General features: G+C 42.4%; 1 protein-coding gene across 12 annotated transcripts in view; it reads left to right on the forward strand.

Annotated features, from left to right (window-relative positions):
* Positions 1-19,345, forward strand: part of gab1 (GRB2-associated binding protein 1) — a 235,421-nt gene that overhangs the window by 190,640 nt on the left and 25,436 nt on the right. For 7 of the 12 annotated variants that reach the window (XM_072584139.1, XM_072584140.1, XM_072584150.1 and 4 more), the window contains 4 exons: positions 3,337-3,423; positions 15,571-16,178; positions 17,345-17,389; positions 19,252-19,334. In XM_072584139.1, coding sequence (XP_072440240.1) covers positions 3,337-3,423; positions 15,571-16,178; positions 17,345-17,389; positions 19,252-19,334 — 823 coding nt within the window. The remainder of the gene's footprint in view (positions 1-3,336; positions 3,424-15,570; positions 16,179-17,344; positions 17,390-19,251; positions 19,335-19,345) is intronic. The other 5 variants (XM_072584141.1, XM_072584145.1, XM_072584144.1 and 2 more) reach the window with 3 other exon arrangements.

The following is a 19,345-nucleotide window of genomic DNA, read 5'->3' on the forward strand; positions in this document are numbered from 1 at the left end:
AGTGCCTGTTTTCAAACAGGAGAAAGGTATACAGTGGGGTTGCCCAGAGGTTGATACATAGGATCACTGCTTTATTTGATACAAATTGATCATTAGACAGCCTGGCACAGGTTTAAAATTTGCAGGTTTGTAGCATTGTGAACTGAGGAGGTTGATGATAGGTTTGAAGAAATGCGCTGGTGGAATAAGAGTGTGGACATAACTCTGTTATTCTTGCAAAGAACATAATGTATGAGCGAAATGGCCTTTCTGTTACAACTGCTGTATAAGTGATCATGTGAATTAAATCTGTGAGATTGCAAACATTATATGACCATTCTGCATAGCCAACAATACTAGGAAAACCATCTGCACAAGTGCCTTTTATTGAATTTCATCTACACTTATCTTTTTAGCTTATTTAGTGCAAAGTAATATTGTCTTTAGGTTAATCATGAACATGGTTCCACATCTTGCATCTACCATCTGCATTAAGTATTCTCAAATGTATACTCCCTCCAGATCAAAACTCAAACAGTTCCAATTTGTAATTGTTTTCTTTTCCTTCTAGTTCTCCTATAGCCACTGATTAAAATTGCAAAGATTTGAGAATTTTGTTGTGTTCCAAAACCTGCTTGGACTTTAGTTGAGGCCATCTCTGAGCTCAGTTAATTTGCAGTAGGATGAAAAATGCAAATCATAGCAGATGGGTCATTATTGCACCATAATCAACATTATTGCCATCTTCTACCATTTTAACCTAGCAGATAAGGCTCAGAGAGAAATAAGGTTTGGAGACAGTTGTGTGATGGTAATCTGTAGGCCCAAATCAATGCTCTAGACATATGGCTTTAATTCCAATGCATTCAAATTTCCAGCTGATAAAATCTAGAATGCAAGTCTGAAAATGATGACCATTTTTTGTTAAAAACAAACCATCTGGCTCATTACTGCCCTTCAATGCAGGCAATCTCCCAGTCTTTGCCTGGTTTGGCCCATGTCCCTCCTGATCTCAACAAGGTGGTTGAGTCTTAACTGCCTTCTGCAAAGGTCCAGCAAACCAATGAATTCACTAGCAATTCGGGATGTGCAACAAATGCCAAGTAAGGCTTGCTGGCAATGTCAATCTACCACGAAAGAATAAAGTTGGCATTGCATTGCGTTCCACGCCCTCCATGACTTCAGTTTCCCCAGCCCCCAACGCCTCATCTTCACCATGGATATCCAATCACTCTACATCTCCATCCGCCATGACCAGGGCCTCCAAGCCCTCTGTTTTTTCCTCTCCCGACGTCCCCAACAGTACCCTTCCACCGACACACTCATTCGTTTGGCCAAACTGGTCCTCACCCTTAACAATTTCTCCTTTGAATCCTCCCACTTCCTCCAGACCAAAGGGGTAGCCATGGGCACACGAATGGGCCCCAGCTATGCCTGTCTCTTTGTTGGCTACGTAGAGCAGTAGATCTTCCGTAATTACACCGGCACCACTCCCCACCTCTTCCTCCGCTACTTGATGACTGCATTGGCGCCACCTCGTGCTCCCGTGAGGAGGTTGAGCAATTCATCAACTTCACCAACACATTCCACCCTGACCTTAAATTTACCTGGACTATCTCTGACACCTCGCTCCCCTTCCTGGACCTCTCCATCTCCATTAGTGACAACCGACTTGACACTAACATTTTTTACAAACCCACTGACTCCCATAGCTACCTGGATTACACCTCTTCCCACCCTATCTCTTGCAAAAATGCCATCCCGTATTCCCAATTTCTCCGCCTCCGCCGTATCTGCTCCCAGGAGGACCAGTTCCACCACAGAACACACCAGATGGCCTCCTTCTTTAGAGACCGCAATTTCCCTTCCCACATGGTTAAAGATGCCCTCCAACGCATCTCGTCCACATCCTGCACCTCCGCCCTCAGACCCACCCCTCCAACCGTAACAAGGACAGAACGCCCCTGGTGCTCACCTTCCACCCTACCAACCTTCGCATCAGCCAAATCATCCACCGACATTTCCGCCACCTCCAAAAAGACCCCACCACCAGGGATATATTTCCCTCCCCACCCCTTTCCGCCTTCCGCAAAGACCGTTCCCTCCGTGACTACCTGGTCAGGTCCACACCCCCCTACAACCCACCCTCCCATTCTGGCACTTTCCCCTGCCACCGCAGGAACTGTAAAACCTGTGCCCACACTTCCTCCCTCACCTCTATCCAAGGCCCTAAAGGAGCCTTCCACATCCATCAAAGTTTTACCTGCACATCCACCAATATCATTTATTGTATCCGTTGCTCCCAATGCGGTCTCCTCTACATTGGGGAGACTGGGCGCCTCCTAGCAGAGCGCTTTAGGGAACATCTCCGAGACACCCGCACCAATCAACCAAACCGCCCCGTGGCCCAACATTTCAACTCCCCCTCCCACTCTGCCGAGGACATGGAGGTCCTGGGCCTCCTTCACCGCCGCTCCCTCACCACCAGACGCCTGGAGGAAGAACGCCTCATCTTCCGCCTCGGAACACTTCAACCCCAGGGCATCAATGTGGACTTCAACAGCTTCCTCATTTCCCCTTCCCCCACCTCATCCTAGTTTCAAACTTCCAGCTCAGTTACTGTCTCCTTGACTTGTCCGACCTGCCTATCTTCTTTTCCACCTATCCACTCCACTCTCTCCTCCTTGACCTATCACCTTCATCTCCTCCCCCACTCACCCATTGTACTCTATGCTACTCTCTCCCCACCCCCACCCTCCTCTAGCTTATCTCTCCATGCTTCAGGCTCACTGCCTTTATTCCTGATGAAGGGCTTTTGCCCGAAACGTTGATTTCGCTGCTCGTTGGATGCTGCCTGAACTGCTGTGCTCTTCCAGCACCACTAATCCAGTATACTGTCAAAATAAGTTGACTTCCAGTGTATTACATCACTCTTCAGAAAAACTTTAAGCTTGATTCTATCCTTGACAATAACCCTTGAAAGAAACCATAATGAAGGCAGCTTTTGATACAAAACCGATATTTTACAATTACTAAAATATGTTGGGCATTAAACTCTGAAGATTAAAAGAACAAGTTATTCAATTATTTCCCTGTGCTTTTGTTATATTTTATATTCATAAATTTCAATTTGTGTTTGATGTCATTTATAATCTAACAGATACACAGAATTAAAAGGTTGCAGATTCATTAAATTTTGTAACATACTGCTTTGTTCTCGGCTGAACATCAATGAGAGATGGCACTTATACACGAATTAATGTTTCCTTCTGTTTATTTGAGCTCTTTATTACAATCAGCACTGAAATTAGGTGAACCTTTGTTATGTTGTAATCAACCATTTCCTCTGTGAAATAGCCGAACATCATCCTTTGCCACAGAAGAAGGGGACGAGTATCTCCTGCTGGAAGATTTTGAAAGCAAAAAGCATCCAATTCACAAGCAGTGAGTTTAATGAACTGTAATTGGGTCTGTAGTGAAAACATAGACTCGTGTGCTGTTCCCACCATTTCGGGATTGATCTGTGTGACAGAAATAATTTGGCTTTCCTCTCTGCAAACTGCACTTTTGCCACTGCTTGATATTTCTAACCTTGATATGTCTGCTTCCTGCTAATGTTTTCGATGGATTTTGTGAAATTAACCATTTTGTGGGAGATGGATGGTGTGTGCCTTGTACCTGATTAATTCAGAATACTGGGTAGGGTTGCATGGCACTTACTTGATCAAATCTTACCCAAGGTAGACTCTTGAGAAAATGTTTTATATAATCATCTTATACTATTCATTAAGTTGGATAGCTGTGTAAATGGATTTTAATTTTGTACGCCGTTGGAAAAACATTTAAATGTAGCAGAATCCAATGAAAAGCAAAGGTCAACTAAACACTTATACAATTAAAGGAATATTCTGGGATAAGTCATGATTGAATTATCATTGAGTGTTAGTGACTTTTTTCCAGAAATCCTATCATTTTAAATGATTGACATGTACACTTGTATATAAAAAATGTATTATTTTGTATGTAATGGTGCATAAATACTCATGTCCATGTATATATGTACTATATCAGGGAAGATGGTCAAAAGGTAGATTTTAAGGAGCATCTTGAAGGATCAGAGAGAGTTGGACTGGTTTAGGGAAGGAATTCCAAAGCCTAGGGCTGAGCAGTCAAAGGCATGGCACCATTGATAGAAGAATTAAATGGGGGTTGCTCAAGAACCCATAGTTAATTGCGCACAGATGTCTCCTGAGGACTATCATGGTAGAAATGACAGAGTTATAGGCATTTGAAAAGAAAAATGCATTTTTAAAAAATGAAGCTGTTTGTTAATAGGGAGCTAATGTAGGTCAGTGGCCAAGGATGACTGGTAAACAGGGCTTGTTGGAAATACGGATGTGGTGTTATGGTCGAGGCCAGACCCCCTCAACATTTCAAGAAAGTCGCCCAGACCCTAACTTTGCTAGTTGTTTTAAGCAGATGTAACATGGGGAGATGCAGCTGGCCTAACCACGAGAGAACAGAATATAGAATAACTTAACCTATCCAAAAACCCAACAGATTATCCCAACCAAATTCCTGCAACAATGCACATAAATATCCCTTGGCAAAAAAAGTCAAATCAAACAATGGGACTTACAAAAGAGAGAGACGGTGGAGAGATTTAGCATGGAACACCTTCCTTGGAGCTGTTTCTTTGACCAGCAGCCTCAAAAAACTGACTGCTTGCTAAGACCAGACCAGAGAAGAGCTGAGCTGGGAGAACTGGCCACTCCCTTTTCGTTGCACGAGTGTTTTTTTTAAATTCATAAGCCTTTTGCCTGAGGCAGTATCTGTTAGCTATAATAAAATTGGCCCTAAAACACATCCAAACTAGACCCCTCTGTATTTACGACCACGCTGGGGGAACCAAAAACAAAGGACAACGTAACCTTGTTAAAGGAGCAGCATCTTGGTGTCACAGGCACCTCCTAATTACATTTACTAAACTGCAGCTCCCTCAGAACAGGGGAGGGGATGGTGGGGGGGGGGGGGGGGGGGGGGAAACAGCGGGGAAAGGTGGGGGGGGGGGAACAGCGGGGAAAGGTGGAGGTGGTTGGACCTTCTGGACTTGAAGAGATATCAATTAGCATATTGTGGGTGACTGGGTGCAGGGGGATTTGGTGTCGATTTGGCATGATGTTGAAGCTGCTTGGTTGAGGTGTCCCCTAGTTAATCTAATATTCATGGATGAGATGAAATCCATGACCGAGCAGTGTAAGAGTCCAAGCATTTTGAATATGGTGAAAGTTTGGAGGATAATGAGGGCAATTGGCTTCAGACCTCTCCATTTACCCAGTTGGCAGGAGCTCCAGGATTTAAACCTGGAGCAATGGACTCTGGCTTTAAGGCATGAGAGAATAAGGGAATCTCTTGTTTGGGAAATTTATTTGAGGGGGAGGTCTTGATGTTGGTTAGTCAACTAAGTCAGAAATATGGATCGTCTAATGGGGACCTGTTCCAGTACTTTCAGGTAAGGGATTATATACAGAGATGGACCACACTCCTGGCTCAGCCTTACAAGTCAGACATGGAGCAAAGAGTGCTCCAGTGCACGGGCACTCTTTTGGTTAATACTCTATTATTTACAGAAAGGGCGTACTTTAGCAGACTTGGAGAGGCTCTGTGGGCCTTGGAATCGGGTACTAGGAGAGGATATTTCATTAGAAGCATGGGGAGATATATGGGAAAATGTAAAGAGAATCGTGATATGTAACAAAGTGCAGGCCATGCAATTGAAGCTTTTACACAGGGCTTATATGGTCCCAGAGAGGCTAGCTCAGTTCAAGAGAGGAGTGTCACCAGGATGTTCTAAATGTAACGTTAGTATAGCCATTCTCCCACATTGCTACTGGTCATGTTGTAAGATCCGGAGATGCTAAAGTGCCATAGTAAGGGAGCTGAAGGACATCCTGAGAATTGAAATCGAGGTGGATCCAGTATTTCTTCTCCTGGGGTTGCCAAACTTACCCTCTTTGGGGGCACATGGGAAGAGTCTGTGTAACATTCTTACACACTGTGCGAGGAAGAACATTCCAATGAATTAGATGTTAGAAAAACCCCAGATCTTCTGGGATGGCTCAGGCTGCTGATGGAGCATCTCCCCCAAGACTACCTTACAAATGTGGTGCGTCACAAAACAGAGCAGTTTTATAAGACGTGACAGACCTCTCGGCAATGTTAATTGGGGCTGTGATATAGCTGTGGGAGTCCTTTTGGGCGACTCGTGGAGCCCTGGGAGGGGGAAGCTGGAAGAAATATGGGTACAATAACTGGTGGTCCCAGGGATGGGAGCTTCTGTGGAGGTGTGGTGAGTGAAATAGAATAATGTGATGTGATATAATTTAAGTTAATTTGAATTAATCTTAATTTAACTTCTTTTAATTAGATTGTGGTTTAGTTTAAGTTAAGTATATACATTTGTTCTGGTAGAATAGTAGGTAGTTTATTATTAAGAGTATTGTGATATGACGCTGTTGTACTACCTCTATCTTTTTGTATTTTTATATTCCTTTTATATATAGTTGCTTTTGTAAAAGACTTTAAAAAGTTTTTAATGACAATATTATAAAAATAAAAGGAGCAGCATCTAATGGGCAATAGAGCTTTGATTATAGCAGCTTTAAGAGGAAGCCGAGAGGTAATTGAAAGAGAGTTTCAGCAAAGGATAAGCTAAGTGAAACTCAGTTTGGAGGTAGCCCACATAAATGGTGAGAAGCACATCTTCAGGGCAACTCCCACAGTTGTCAGGGAGCCAGTAAGTAGGGAATTGAGTAGCTACCAAGACAATGCGTATAGTTTTCCTGTTTTTTTTAAATTGGAGAAATTTCCTGCTTGTCCTATACTAGATCATGGATTAAGCAGTCTGATTTAAATCACTGACAGTAGAGGCGTCAAATGAGGTTATGGTGAGGTAGAGCTGGATGGTGTCAGCATAACTAAAATTAACATTGTGTTTACCATGATATAGCCAGGTGCAGTGTGTAATTAAAAATAGCAAGGGCTTAAGATAGATTCTTGGAGGATATCGAAGGTAACTGAACAGAAAGGCAAGCCATTGTAGGCTAAGTTCCGAAGGACATCTTAACAAGATTGGTAGTCTTGTGTGCAAAATCACAAAATACTTTTATACCCTGCGTTGCCTTGAGCACTAAGACCACAATGCCCATTCTCAAAATGGCCTTCTGGATACATTCTGTGAAACCCTCCAGGATATACCAAAAAGTAATCAATTTGGATTTGAAAAATTGTATTAACCTAGTGGACCCTATTATGTTTGACATTAGGGTTGTCCTGGTCTTCTGCAGGATATTCCTTGTTGAAATGCTCTACTTTAATACCTCATTCCTGATGAAGGACTTTTGCCCAAAACGTCGAACTTTCCTGCTCCTCTGATGCTGCCTGACCTACTGTACTTTTGCAGCACCACTCTAACCTTGACACTAATCTCCAGCATCTGAAGTACCCACTTCTGCCCTGCAACACCTTGTCAGTGCTAAAGAGGAAAACCTTTCAAAAATAGTGTGAAAAATGTTGTGAATGTGAGAGGTTCCATAGTCTCATTGCAATAGTCCTAGGAACAGCTGGTTCTATGTCTTGGAAACTGAATGAGGGTACCCTATGTTGATGTGTCATTTAAGGTACGCTGATTGGAGAAAGTGATTACCCTGCCAACTTGGAATTAAGCTAAGGAAGATTGTCGAACCTTATAAAAGAGGCTGCAGGTTGTACTTTTAGTTGGGGTGAGTTTGGAGTAGGTGTGGGTATGTTTTGAAAACCATGGTAGTGAAAGGCATCTGTTTGGATCTAGGCACCTTCAGACTATATTCCACTTTGAAAATGAGGGCGGACCTGCTAAACCTCAACTAGTAACCCTTTCAGCTACTTAAAGGACTTTTTAATGGGCCTGGCAGAACAAGACTAAATTTTCAATATGTAAATTGATGAACACAGTCTGAGGCACATTAATAGATACCCATTTGACTGACTTACAAAGAGAAGTGGAACCATTTTCTATAAAGTGAATCTGAGGGAGTGTTGCACCAGGTCATGTGTGTTACATCTCCTGGGGCCATATGGCCACTTTCATGTGCAATTAGACTTCTGACCCTCCAATTTGGCACCTTCTTTCTTAGGCAAGATAAAGCAAGTCCCATCATTGCTGCTGGCAGTCTGGTTACATTGAGTACCAGTAACTGGATTCTAAACTCAGCCCTGAAGGGGAAGTACATTTCAGGTTGCAGAGCAGGTTCGGAAACCACAAACCATCCAGGTGCTGGGTTTGCAACCTGGGTTTGAAAATTATGTCCTGCTTAAGAGAAAACTGCTTTTGTAACTCCAGAAGGCCTACTCATGATTATGCAATGACCCTGTCTGGAAAGTATGTGCAATTGTGTGAAGAGTAGAGTTTTATGGGTGCTGACAGTCACTGCCTTGGATTTGGTGGTATGTGGTACACATGTTTGAGGTATTCAACTTTGAGCAGTAAAAGTTTAAAGTTAACATCATGGCCAAGTTGCAGCCAATGGATCAGATGTGACTGGGAACCCAAAAGTCCTACAACTGATGGTGGTTGATTTCTCAGCTTATCAAGGCCAGGGGTAAGAGGCAAGACCACAATCCAACTTCCTAGAGGAAGTTGGTACCAGAAACCAGGACTACAAACTGCATTTACTATATTGCATTCAGACTGGTTACAACTATACATCACCGTATTGAACAGGAGGAGGTGAACCAATCTAATGACAAGGCAACTTGTACTTGTCTTTGGAAGCCAGCATGGAAATTTCAGCAGAGACAACTGTGGAAATTTAATCAAAGGTGGACAATCCTGCAAAGTCCGTAAAGGCGGTAGAGATTTTCTGAGACTTTGTGCTGAAAACCCCTTTTACTACATTGACAGCATGGGGGATTGTATCACATGCTTCCAGAAAGAGTGCATTAGAAGAGAACTGCAGAGATTTCCGTTGCTAAACCCTGGCCTGTCTTTTTAGGGCCACCAGATGATAGGCTACGTATAAATCGAATGAAGTTCTTCTTTGCTCCTCTACTGTACTTTCTATTCAGAATTTAAATTTGGAACACAGCAAGCAATACATTTTAGAATGATTCAGTATGTCGTGTGTAGACTTTTGTCAGCACGTTAGGTTAACTAGAGATGTATTCATGTCACAAATTTGATGCCCTGTGCTATCGTAAAGCTCTGCTTAACCTACAGTGGAAGACAGTCCCCTGGGATTTGACTCATTAAGATTTTTCTTTATATTACTGTCAGAAAAATTCTTTGAGGGTTGAGATCAAGCTCTTTGAAAATGTGGGTAAACAGAAAATACTGCAGTTGCTGAAACCAAGCAGTAAGTGCTGAGAGGACACCGCATCTGTGGAGAGAATAGATTAAATTTAGTGCTTCAGATGAAATAAGGTCCAAACCTGAAATTTCTCTATTTTATATCTAAAGATTCTGTCTGATAGGCTGAGTCTCCAACTATTAGTTTTTCTATGAAAATGCTGCTGCACAATCTGACAGGTATAGAACATAGAACATAGAACATAGAACAATACAGCACAGAACAGGCCCTTCGGCCCACGATGTTGTGCCGAACTTCTAACCTAGATTAAGCACCCATCCATGTACCTATCCAAATGCCGCTTAAAGGTCGCCAATGATTCTGACTCTACCACTCCCACGGGCAGCGCATTCCATGCCCCCACCACTCTCTGGGTAAAGAACCCACCCCTGACATCTCCCCTATACCTTTCACCTTAAATTTATGTCCCCTTGTAACACTCTGTTGTACCCGGGGAAAAAGTTTCTGACTGTCTACTCTATCTATTCCTCTGATCATCATATAAACCTCTATCAAGTCACCCCTCATCCTTCGCCGTTCCAACGAGAAAAGGCCGAGAACTCTCAACCTATCCTCGTACGACCTACTCTCCATTCCAGGCAACATCCTGGTAAATCTTCTCTGCACCCTCTCCAAAGCTTCCACATCTTTCCTAAAGTGAGGCGACCAGAACTGCACACAGTACTCCAACTGTGGCCTAACCAAAGTCCTGTACAGCTGCAACATCACTTCACGACTCTTGAATTCAATCCCTCTGCTAATGAACGATAATACTCCATAGGCCTTCTTACAAACTCTATCCACCTGAGTGGCAACCTTCAAAGATCTATGTACATAGACCCCAAGATCCCTCTGTTCCTCCACCTGACTAAGAACCCTACCATTAACCCTGTATTCCGCATTCTTATTTGTTCTTCCAAAATGGACAACCTCACACTTGGCAGGGTTGAACTCCATCTGCCACTCCTCAGCCCAGCTCTGCATCATATCTAAGTCCCCCTGCAGCCGACAACAGCCCTCCTCACTGTCCACAACTCCACCTATCTTCGTATCATCTGCAAATTTACTGACCCACCCTTCGACTCCCTCATCTAAGTCATTAATAAAAATTACAAACAGCAGAGGACCCAGAACTGATCCCTGCGGAACTCCACTTGTAACTGGGCTCCAGGCTGAATATTTACCATCTACCACCACTCTCTGCCTTCGACCGGTTAGCCAGTTTTCTATCCAATTGGCCAAATTTCCCTCTATCCCATGCCTCCTGACTTTCCGCATAAGCCTACCATGGGGAACCTTATCAAATGTCTTACTAAAATCCATGTACACTACATCCACTGCTCTACCCTCATCCACATGCTTGGTCACCTCCTCGAAGAATTCAATAAGACTTGTAAGGCAAGACCTACCCTTCACAAATCCGTGCTGGCTGTCCCTAATCAAGCAGTGTCTTTCCAGATACTCGTAAATCCTATCCCTCAATACCCTTTCCATTACTTTGCCTACCACAGAAGTAAGACTAACTGGCCTGTAATTCCCGGGGTTATCCCTATTCCCTTTTTTGAACAGGGGCACAACATTCGCTACTCTCCAGTCCCCTGGTACCACCCTCGTTGCCAGTGAAGACGAGAAGATCATTGCCAACGGTACTGCAATTTCCTCTCTTGCTTCCCACATAATCCTAGGATATATCCCGTCAGGCCCGGGGGACTTGTCTATCCTCAAGTTGTTCAAAATGTCCAACACATCTTCCTTCCTAACAGGTATCTCTTCTAGCTTATCAGTCCGTTTCACACTCTCCTCTTCAACAATATGGTCCCTCTCGTTCGTAAATACTGAAGAGAAGTACTTGTTCAAGACCTCTCCTATCTCTTCCGACTCAATACACAGTCTCCCACTACTGTCCTTGATCGGACCTACCCTCGTTCTCATCATTCTCAGGTTTCTCACATACGCATAGAATGCCTTGGGGTTATCCTTGATCCTATCCGCCAAGGATTTTTCATGCCCTCTCTTAGCTCTCCTAATCCCTTTCTTCAGGTCCCTTCTGGCTATCCTGTATCCCTCCACTGCTCTGTCTGAACCCTGTTTCCTCAACCTTATGTAAGCCTCCTTCTTCCTCTTTACTAGACATTCAACCTCCCTGGTCAACCAAGGCTCCCTCACACGACCATTTCTTTCCTGCCTGATCGGTACATACATATCAAGGACACGTCGTATCTGCTCCTTGAAAAAGTTCCACATTTCCACCACATCCTTCCCTGACAGCCTATGCTCCCAATGTATGCTCCTCAAATCCTGTCTTACAGCATCGTAATTTCCCTTCCCCCAATTGTAAAATCTTCCTTGTTGTGCGCACCTATCTCTCTCCATAACCAAGGTGAAAGTCACAGAATTGTGGTCACCATCACCAAAATGTTCACCCACTAACAAGCCCACCACTTGTCCCGGTTCATTACCGAGTACAAAATCCAATATGGCCTCCCCTCTGGTTGGACACTCTACATACTGCGTTAGAAAAGCTTCCTGGACACACTGCACAAACACCGCCCCATCCAATCTACTTGATCTAAAGAGCTTCCAATCAATATTTGGGAAGTTGAAGTCGCCCATGACTACGACCCTGTGGCTTCTGCACCTTTCCAAAATCTGTTTCCCAATCTGTTTCTCCACATCTCTGCTGCTATTGGGGGGCCTATAATAAAAACCCACAAGGTGACTGCACCTTTCCTATTTCTGACTTCAGCCCATACTGCCTCCAGAGGCAGATCCCCCTCAAACTTCCTTTCTGCAGCCGTTATACCATTTCTAATTAGCAATGCCACCCCCCTCCTTTTTTACCACCCTCCCTAATCTTACTGAAACATCTGTAACCAGGAACCTCCAATAGCCATTCCTGTCCCTCATCTATCCATGTTTCCGTGATGGCCACAACATCGTAGTCCCAGGTACCGATCCACGCCTTAAGTTCACCCACCTTATTTCTGATACTCCTTGCATTGAAGTATACGCACTTGAGCCCATCTCTGTGTCCGCAAGTAGTCCCTTTCAGTGCTACCTTCTCCACAGCCTCCCTACAGTCTTGGGCATCCTGACACACAGCTAGCTTACTTGCTGGACTACAAGTCCGGATCCCATCCCCCTGCCTGTCTGTATATTAGAATTCCCTCATGTTATGATGAAATATGGAAGTTAACTGCTCATTCTTTAGTGTCAGAAAATTCAGTCAAAATAACTTTAACTTGCTGTGTTTAAATTATTGCTGCACAATATTGTGGACTTTGTCCCAGACTGCAGCCAATGTAGAACACTGAAGGGCCAGGCAAATCCTATTTAAACTGACATGTTGAAAGATTTCGACTCGTGTAGAATCAAATGAAGAATAGCTAAAGATATGTATTTTGTAATGGAAGAAGATTTCTCTATTTTTGAGAGGCATATTTAACAAAGACAAAATTAGGCAAATTAATGTGAGAAAAAGTCACCTGCTTTCTGATTTATTCCTAAATTATTTTGTCTCATTTCCAAAGGATGCCAATGCTCACATCCTGGTTGTTTAATATCTCTCCCTCTCTTTCTTTCTCTCTCTCTCTATCTCTCTATCTCTCTCTCTCTCTCTCTCTCTCCCTCTCTCTCTCTCTCTCAGCATTGTGTTGCTGTGGAGTCCTGAGGCTGCATTCCCACATTGAAGGCACAAGGCCAGTCCTTTCACAGATAGCTAGTTTCACCAAGCTAGTACTGCCTGGGCTTTATCAAGTTTCAATATTTTTGCAAATGCACTAACTACTGATCGTGGGCTTCATTCACCCCTTTATCAACTGCACTGACCTAATGACTCTTGGGGCTTAACCCTAATCTAATTTTTATCTTTATTCGTGGGGCATGGGTGTTGCTGGCTGGGCCAACATTTATTGCCTGTGCTGCCTTGAACTACTGTAGTTCAAAGTTTGGGAGAAGATTTGATGCTCGGGTGCTCGTTGTTGTGGTTCTGTTCGCCGAGCTAGGAATTTGTGTTGCAGACGTTTCGTCCCCTGTCTAGGTGACATCCTCAGTGCTTGGGAGCCTCCTGTGAAGTGCTTCTGTGATCTTTCCTCCGGCATTTATAGTGGCTTGTCTCTGCCGCTTCCAGTTGTCAGTTCCAGCTGTCCGCTGCAGTGGTCGGTATATTGGGTCCAGGTCGATGTGCTTATTGATTGAATCACCACTGATTCATCGACCTGGACCCAATATACCAGCCACTGCAGCGGACAGCTGGAACTGACAACCGGAAGCGGCAGATACAAATCCCTATAAATGCCAGAGAAAACATCACAGAAGCGCTTCACAGGGGGCTCCTAAGCACTGAGGATGTCATCTAGACAGGGGATGAAACGTCTGCAACACAAATTCCCAGCTCGGCGAACAGAACCACAACAACTACTGTAGTCCATGTGCTGCAGGTACATTCACAATGCTATTAGAGAGGGATATCCAGGATTTTGACCCAGCAACACTGAAGGAATAGCAAAATATTTCCAAGTCAGGATGGTGTGTACCTTGGAGAAGAACTTGCAGGTGATGGCATTTCCATTAATCTGCTGCCCTTGTTCTAAATGGAAGTGATCATGGGTTTGGAACACAGCCAACAAACTTTCTCTACCTTCTTAGCTACTCAGAATTTTTCTTGAGCCCTGACTATTGTTAGCAGTTTCCAGTCTGCTGCCTCCAGCCATTTTCTCTACTTCTAAGTACCAAACCTCTGCTTTGAGAGCACTAACCAACTGACTCTGTCCCAAGTTCTCCCTGTTGTGATCTCCCAATAGTCTTTTTTTTGTCTCACCAGTCTCTACAATGCAAACAAACTTCATATCCTTTAAAGTGGCCAGATTACACCTGGAAAGGAACTTGAATAGAAGATGCACAACCTGTGACATGGCCACAAGATATGCTGGGAATTGACAATTTTTGCCTCCATAGCAAGCCATGCAGAAGCATTTGTTGCAGCCTCACCACAAAAGTGAAGCTGGAAGTTTCTCCACACTGGGTTGGATTTGTGTTTCATTTCTCAGCCATATTGCTTCAAGGAAAATCTAAGGGACCAGTTCTGTGTCTAAACCGAAGTAGCAATGCTTCTGTCTGTAACACTAACTGTAAAACCAAGTTCAGTCAATTTCATTGATGAACAAAGCCTCTCTTTATTGTTTATGGAAATTCTGAATGTTATTCTGCTCTTGGTATTATGATTTAACTTGATACAATAGCCATTTTATCCATTGTTAAAATGGAACCAGATACTAGCTTTCATCCTTTAGCTGGTTTGTATCTTTCCAAGTGAGGCACTTGTATTGATTGAAACAAATTGATGTACGTTTTCCAAATCAACTGGAAAATATTTGCACACTGAAAATAGTGGAAATGCAGTTGATTACAGTAGCAGACTTTTCATGATCAGTTTTCATTTCATTCTTGCGCACATTCAACGTTACCAACTTTGTTTTAAATAATTTGTTTCTGTCCAGCAGCTCTTGTGTAGATATATATATATAGATCTTCTACAGAAATTAGTACTTAAAGTACTATTTGCACTTACTGAGGACTGTAATCTGCTTGGGTAAAAGAGCTTTTCATTTGAACATCAGGATGGGAATTTTACATTCGGAGGCACTGGGGCAGTAGAGTTTCATTAGACATTTGTGAGGACAGGGTTAATAATGAGTAGGACTTGATGCAAGGTAAGACAGTAGAGTATTGGATAATGGGTTTATGGAGACTCATTGGTTTACATTTGGGTGAAAAATTCTCACCAAGGCACTGAAATCTGATTGGAAGTTGAACTGCAAAATTCCTTGTCTGCATGTATGCATTCCGATGAATTTACTTTCTTCTGTCTGCTGATTGAAGTGATTATTTACTGTGTATGCTGGTAGCAGCCCTACCCTTTCTTTCATAATTGGTTAAATTGAAGCACGTGAGATCAGCACTGAACGCTTGTTTTCTGTGTCATTTCCTGTTTTAACAATTTTAAAAAATTCAACTAGGTATTCTAACTTGTAGATTATCCAGAAGAAAAGTTGGGGTTGCTAAATTACCTCCCCCCTCCCCCACCAAATCAGTAATCACCAAAAACTGCTAGTTGGAGCTTGATTTTCGACTCATTACTTTTCTAACCTTTGTTATGGTATTAACATAATGAACAGTTTTTGAGGTTTTCTGGTTTGTTTTTCAGGTTTCATGCAGATTCTTTGACCAAGTCCACATCATCAGAAACTGACTGCAATGACAATGTACCTTCACACAAACCCCCAGCACCCCCTGCATCTAAACAGGCTATAAATGGCTTCTTTTCACAGCAAAGCTTTTATGATTCTCCGCCACCCAGAATTACTTCCACATCTACAGATTCAAGCCTTTATAACCTGCCAAGGAGTTATTCTCAAGACCTAATTGCTGGAACTTGCTCCCCATTGATTGCTGATAGTGAAGGTGATTCACGTGTATTTAATACGCCCTCAAGGATATCTGGCCTGGAAATTCAAATGAGACAGTTATCTGTCTGTTATGATATTCCACCAACACCTGGAGGTACTTACCAGATTCCACGGTCTTCTATGGAGGGGACCCTGAGTCAAAGTTGCTCAAAGTTAGAACCTATACCAGATGTTCCTCCACCTCGCCCACCAAAACCTTCTCTATCTCATGACCGTTCACCTGTGGACACCTATTTTGTACCTCGATCATCCTCAGAGGCTGATACTAATTACAGCGTTCCAACGTCAGGCAAAACTCTTCGAAGCAATACCATTGGCACTGTCGAAGGCCATTGGCTAAGAAAAGGTCGGTTCAATATATACTTTCTCTGATCTCTCTGTTTATTCACTGAATTCTACAAAGACCACGAAGGTCTTGGGTTGAATTGCCAGGTTGTACCGAGGTATCTGGTTGCAGCTGGGATTGCAAGATTAGTGTGGTTGTCCTCACTACTCCAGGGTTAATGGAAGGAAAAGTAAAGCAGCTGCCTGTTCTGACTGCTACACAATGCTCTTTCCTGCAAAAATAATATGTCAGTGTGGGCAGGATTGAGGCTAGTCTGTGATTCCGTCTGTTTGACAAATCTAACAGCATTTGCTATTGAGTCAGTAATAAACTCTCAAGAACTGCTTGAGGTACTAGACATCCACACAATTATATTTGATCAATGCCTTTAGATGAAGAGTGGAAGGAAGTGGGGTTGAGGGAAAGTACTTTTTCTGAAACTTGAAGTTGTAACAAAAAGGACAAGTCATGAAGATTTTTTATAAAAGCCAAAATGTTGACAAACTCATACTTGTCCAGAAGTATGACTCAGGAATAAAATTTCGTGGTATGAGGAATTCTAGTGCTCAGATTCACCCTGAAATCTTTACTGTCAAATGCCTTGTTACTGAGATTTATAGAGTGGAGACAAGTTTTGAAGGAGAAAATTCAGTTCCTGGGAAGAGCATCTTTTTCCATTGTAAGCCTATTTCAGAATAATATATAATTTACATAAATGTTAAAAACCAAGGGACTTGGCTTTCAGTGTTTAAAATGTACTCTACTGTATAAAATGCAAGTTATGTTCATCTGTTGATAGACATGATTCAGAAATGCCGTTGACTGTTATGACATTGCTTTAACATGGACAGATTTCTTCAAAGTTTCTGAAGAGAAATCTATTAGTCATGCCTCCATCACAAGCCTAACTCATGTCTGAGCTTGTCCATTAGCAACTTCAGTACATGTTTCTCTGAGCCTATTATGCAGCCATTATAAGTGAATGTCAGCTCTTTGGAACAAGGAACTATGTCATGGTCTCAATTGTATCACATAATAAAGAAAAATTGTCCCATTGTGTAATTCTAGAGTTTAATGTGTGGGATAGTGCCTCAGGCAACAGTGTTTATGAATCAATCATACTTTTTTCAAATTGTTTTGTTTCTAAGTTTGTTCTACTAACAATGTTGGCATTAACCTGTTTAAAGTTTCAGATACTTCTGCCACCAGTATTCTGGAGCTAAGCCAGCCAGGTGTGTGTTCACATACTGCCATTAATTTGTTGTCCGATTGGAATGATGTGTGATGTGAAGTGCTAACAAGGCTAATTTTTTCATTTTATCCCACCCTCCTCTCTCTGAAATATGTAATAATTTATTATATTACAACAATGTGTAGGTTCTGGTCTCCCTGCTTTGAGAAGGATGTTGTGAAACTTGAAAGGATTCAGAAAATATTCACAAGGATATTGTCAGGGTTGGAGGGTTTGAGATATTGGGAGAGGCTGAATATGCTGGGGCTATTTTCCTTGGGGTGTCGGAGGCTGAGGAATGACCTTTTATAGAGGGTTATAAAATCACAAGGGGCATTGATAGGGTAAATGGACAAGGTCTTTTCCCTGGGGTGGGGAAGTCCAGAACTAGAGGGCATAGGTATAAGGTGAGTGGGGGAAAGATTTAAAAGGGACCTAAGGAGCAACATTTTCACGCAGAGGGTAATGCATGTATGGAGCTGCCAGAGGAAGTGGTGGAGACTGGTACAATTACACAACATTTAAAAGGCATCTGGATGAGTATACGAATAGGAAGGGTTTAGAGGGATAGGGGCCAAATGCTGGCAAATGGAACTAGATTTATTTAGAATAACTGGTCAGCATGGACAAGATAGATGGAAGGGTCTGTTTCCTTGCTGTACACCTCTATGACTCTATTTTGTTGTATGGTACAGGAAACTTGGCTTTTGTCCAATCTGAAAAACGATTTGTGCTTTGACGACAGCGGCTGAAGTCTTATTTGTCAAGTACGAATGTTGACACAGAGTTTGGTGATCCTGGATGTGAAGTGATTGCCACAGTGCAATATAAATGGCTGACTCTAATTGGAAAGTTGCAGCAGTCAGATTGTATTCCAACTTTTCCCCCATTTCAAGCTTTTTATCTTCCTGCAATGGTTTATTAAATCATCAAATTCAATGCAAGTTAAGTTAAAATTTTCCATTTGTGGTGAGTCCAGGTTGGAGTAATGCTTTTAATATATTATGCAAATGAATCACAATTTCTGAAATATTGTCAGTCTTTGGGGAACATTGGATATGTTAACTTTAACTGGCAGCATCGTTCTCTAATTAGCTCATACGATGTAACCTCCTCCAGCTAAAACAAAGAATGCTGCTGTAACCAGAGAGAAGGAAGCATGCATGAGTGCATCGGTAGATTCCTCCCTTTGAGGAGGCACCTCATTTTTGTTTCTCCTCCTCAGATGGACAGTGTGCCACATAGCCAGTTCTTGTTATAAACTGGAATTATGCCATGCTGTGACACACTGTGTCCACACTGACTCACTGGTCGCTCTCGAGCCTTTTTAACATTTTCCTTTCCGAAATGAAAACTTGCTGCTGTATCTACTCTTTACAAAAAATATCAGGTCAGTGTTGGAGTACATTTCTGCTTTGAAAAGCCTGTCAGTATGATATAGCCTCAAAATGAAAGAGAGTGAAGGTTGAATTAAAACAGTGTCATTAAGTACATCCTGTGCAATTGCATTCATAACAAAGCCATTTCTTTGTGACTTTAAAACTCTTATTTTCAATTGTAAAATTTTAGCACATGAACTTAGGTTGGCATTACAAAATTCACTTTTAGACATCTGCCAGTTATAGACAAACAGCTGATTTTAAACCTGTAGTATGTTCAACTGTGAAATACTTAAAATTCTGTGTAATTCTGTAACAAAGGCTACAAAAAGTGACATTGGCTTCCGTTTTATAGGGACGCCATTTCAAAGGTTGCGGTTCAAACCATTAATTTTGATTTTTTAATTTTCTGTTGCTAGTGTTCTATATTCTTTCTGGTGAGTTTGTTTTAGTAACCTCAATCTTGAAACCCCTTCTATTACAGACTGTGGTCCTCAAGATAGTTATGATATTCCACGAACATTTTCAAATTCAGTCGATCTTGGGGAAGGGTTTAGTAGCTACCTAGTAAGTATGTT

This window comes from Chiloscyllium punctatum, chromosome 14 (genome assembly GCF_047496795.1).
Source record: "Chiloscyllium punctatum isolate Juve2018m chromosome 14, sChiPun1.3, whole genome shotgun sequence".
Taxonomy (NCBI): domain Eukaryota; kingdom Metazoa; phylum Chordata; class Chondrichthyes; order Orectolobiformes; family Hemiscylliidae; genus Chiloscyllium; species Chiloscyllium punctatum.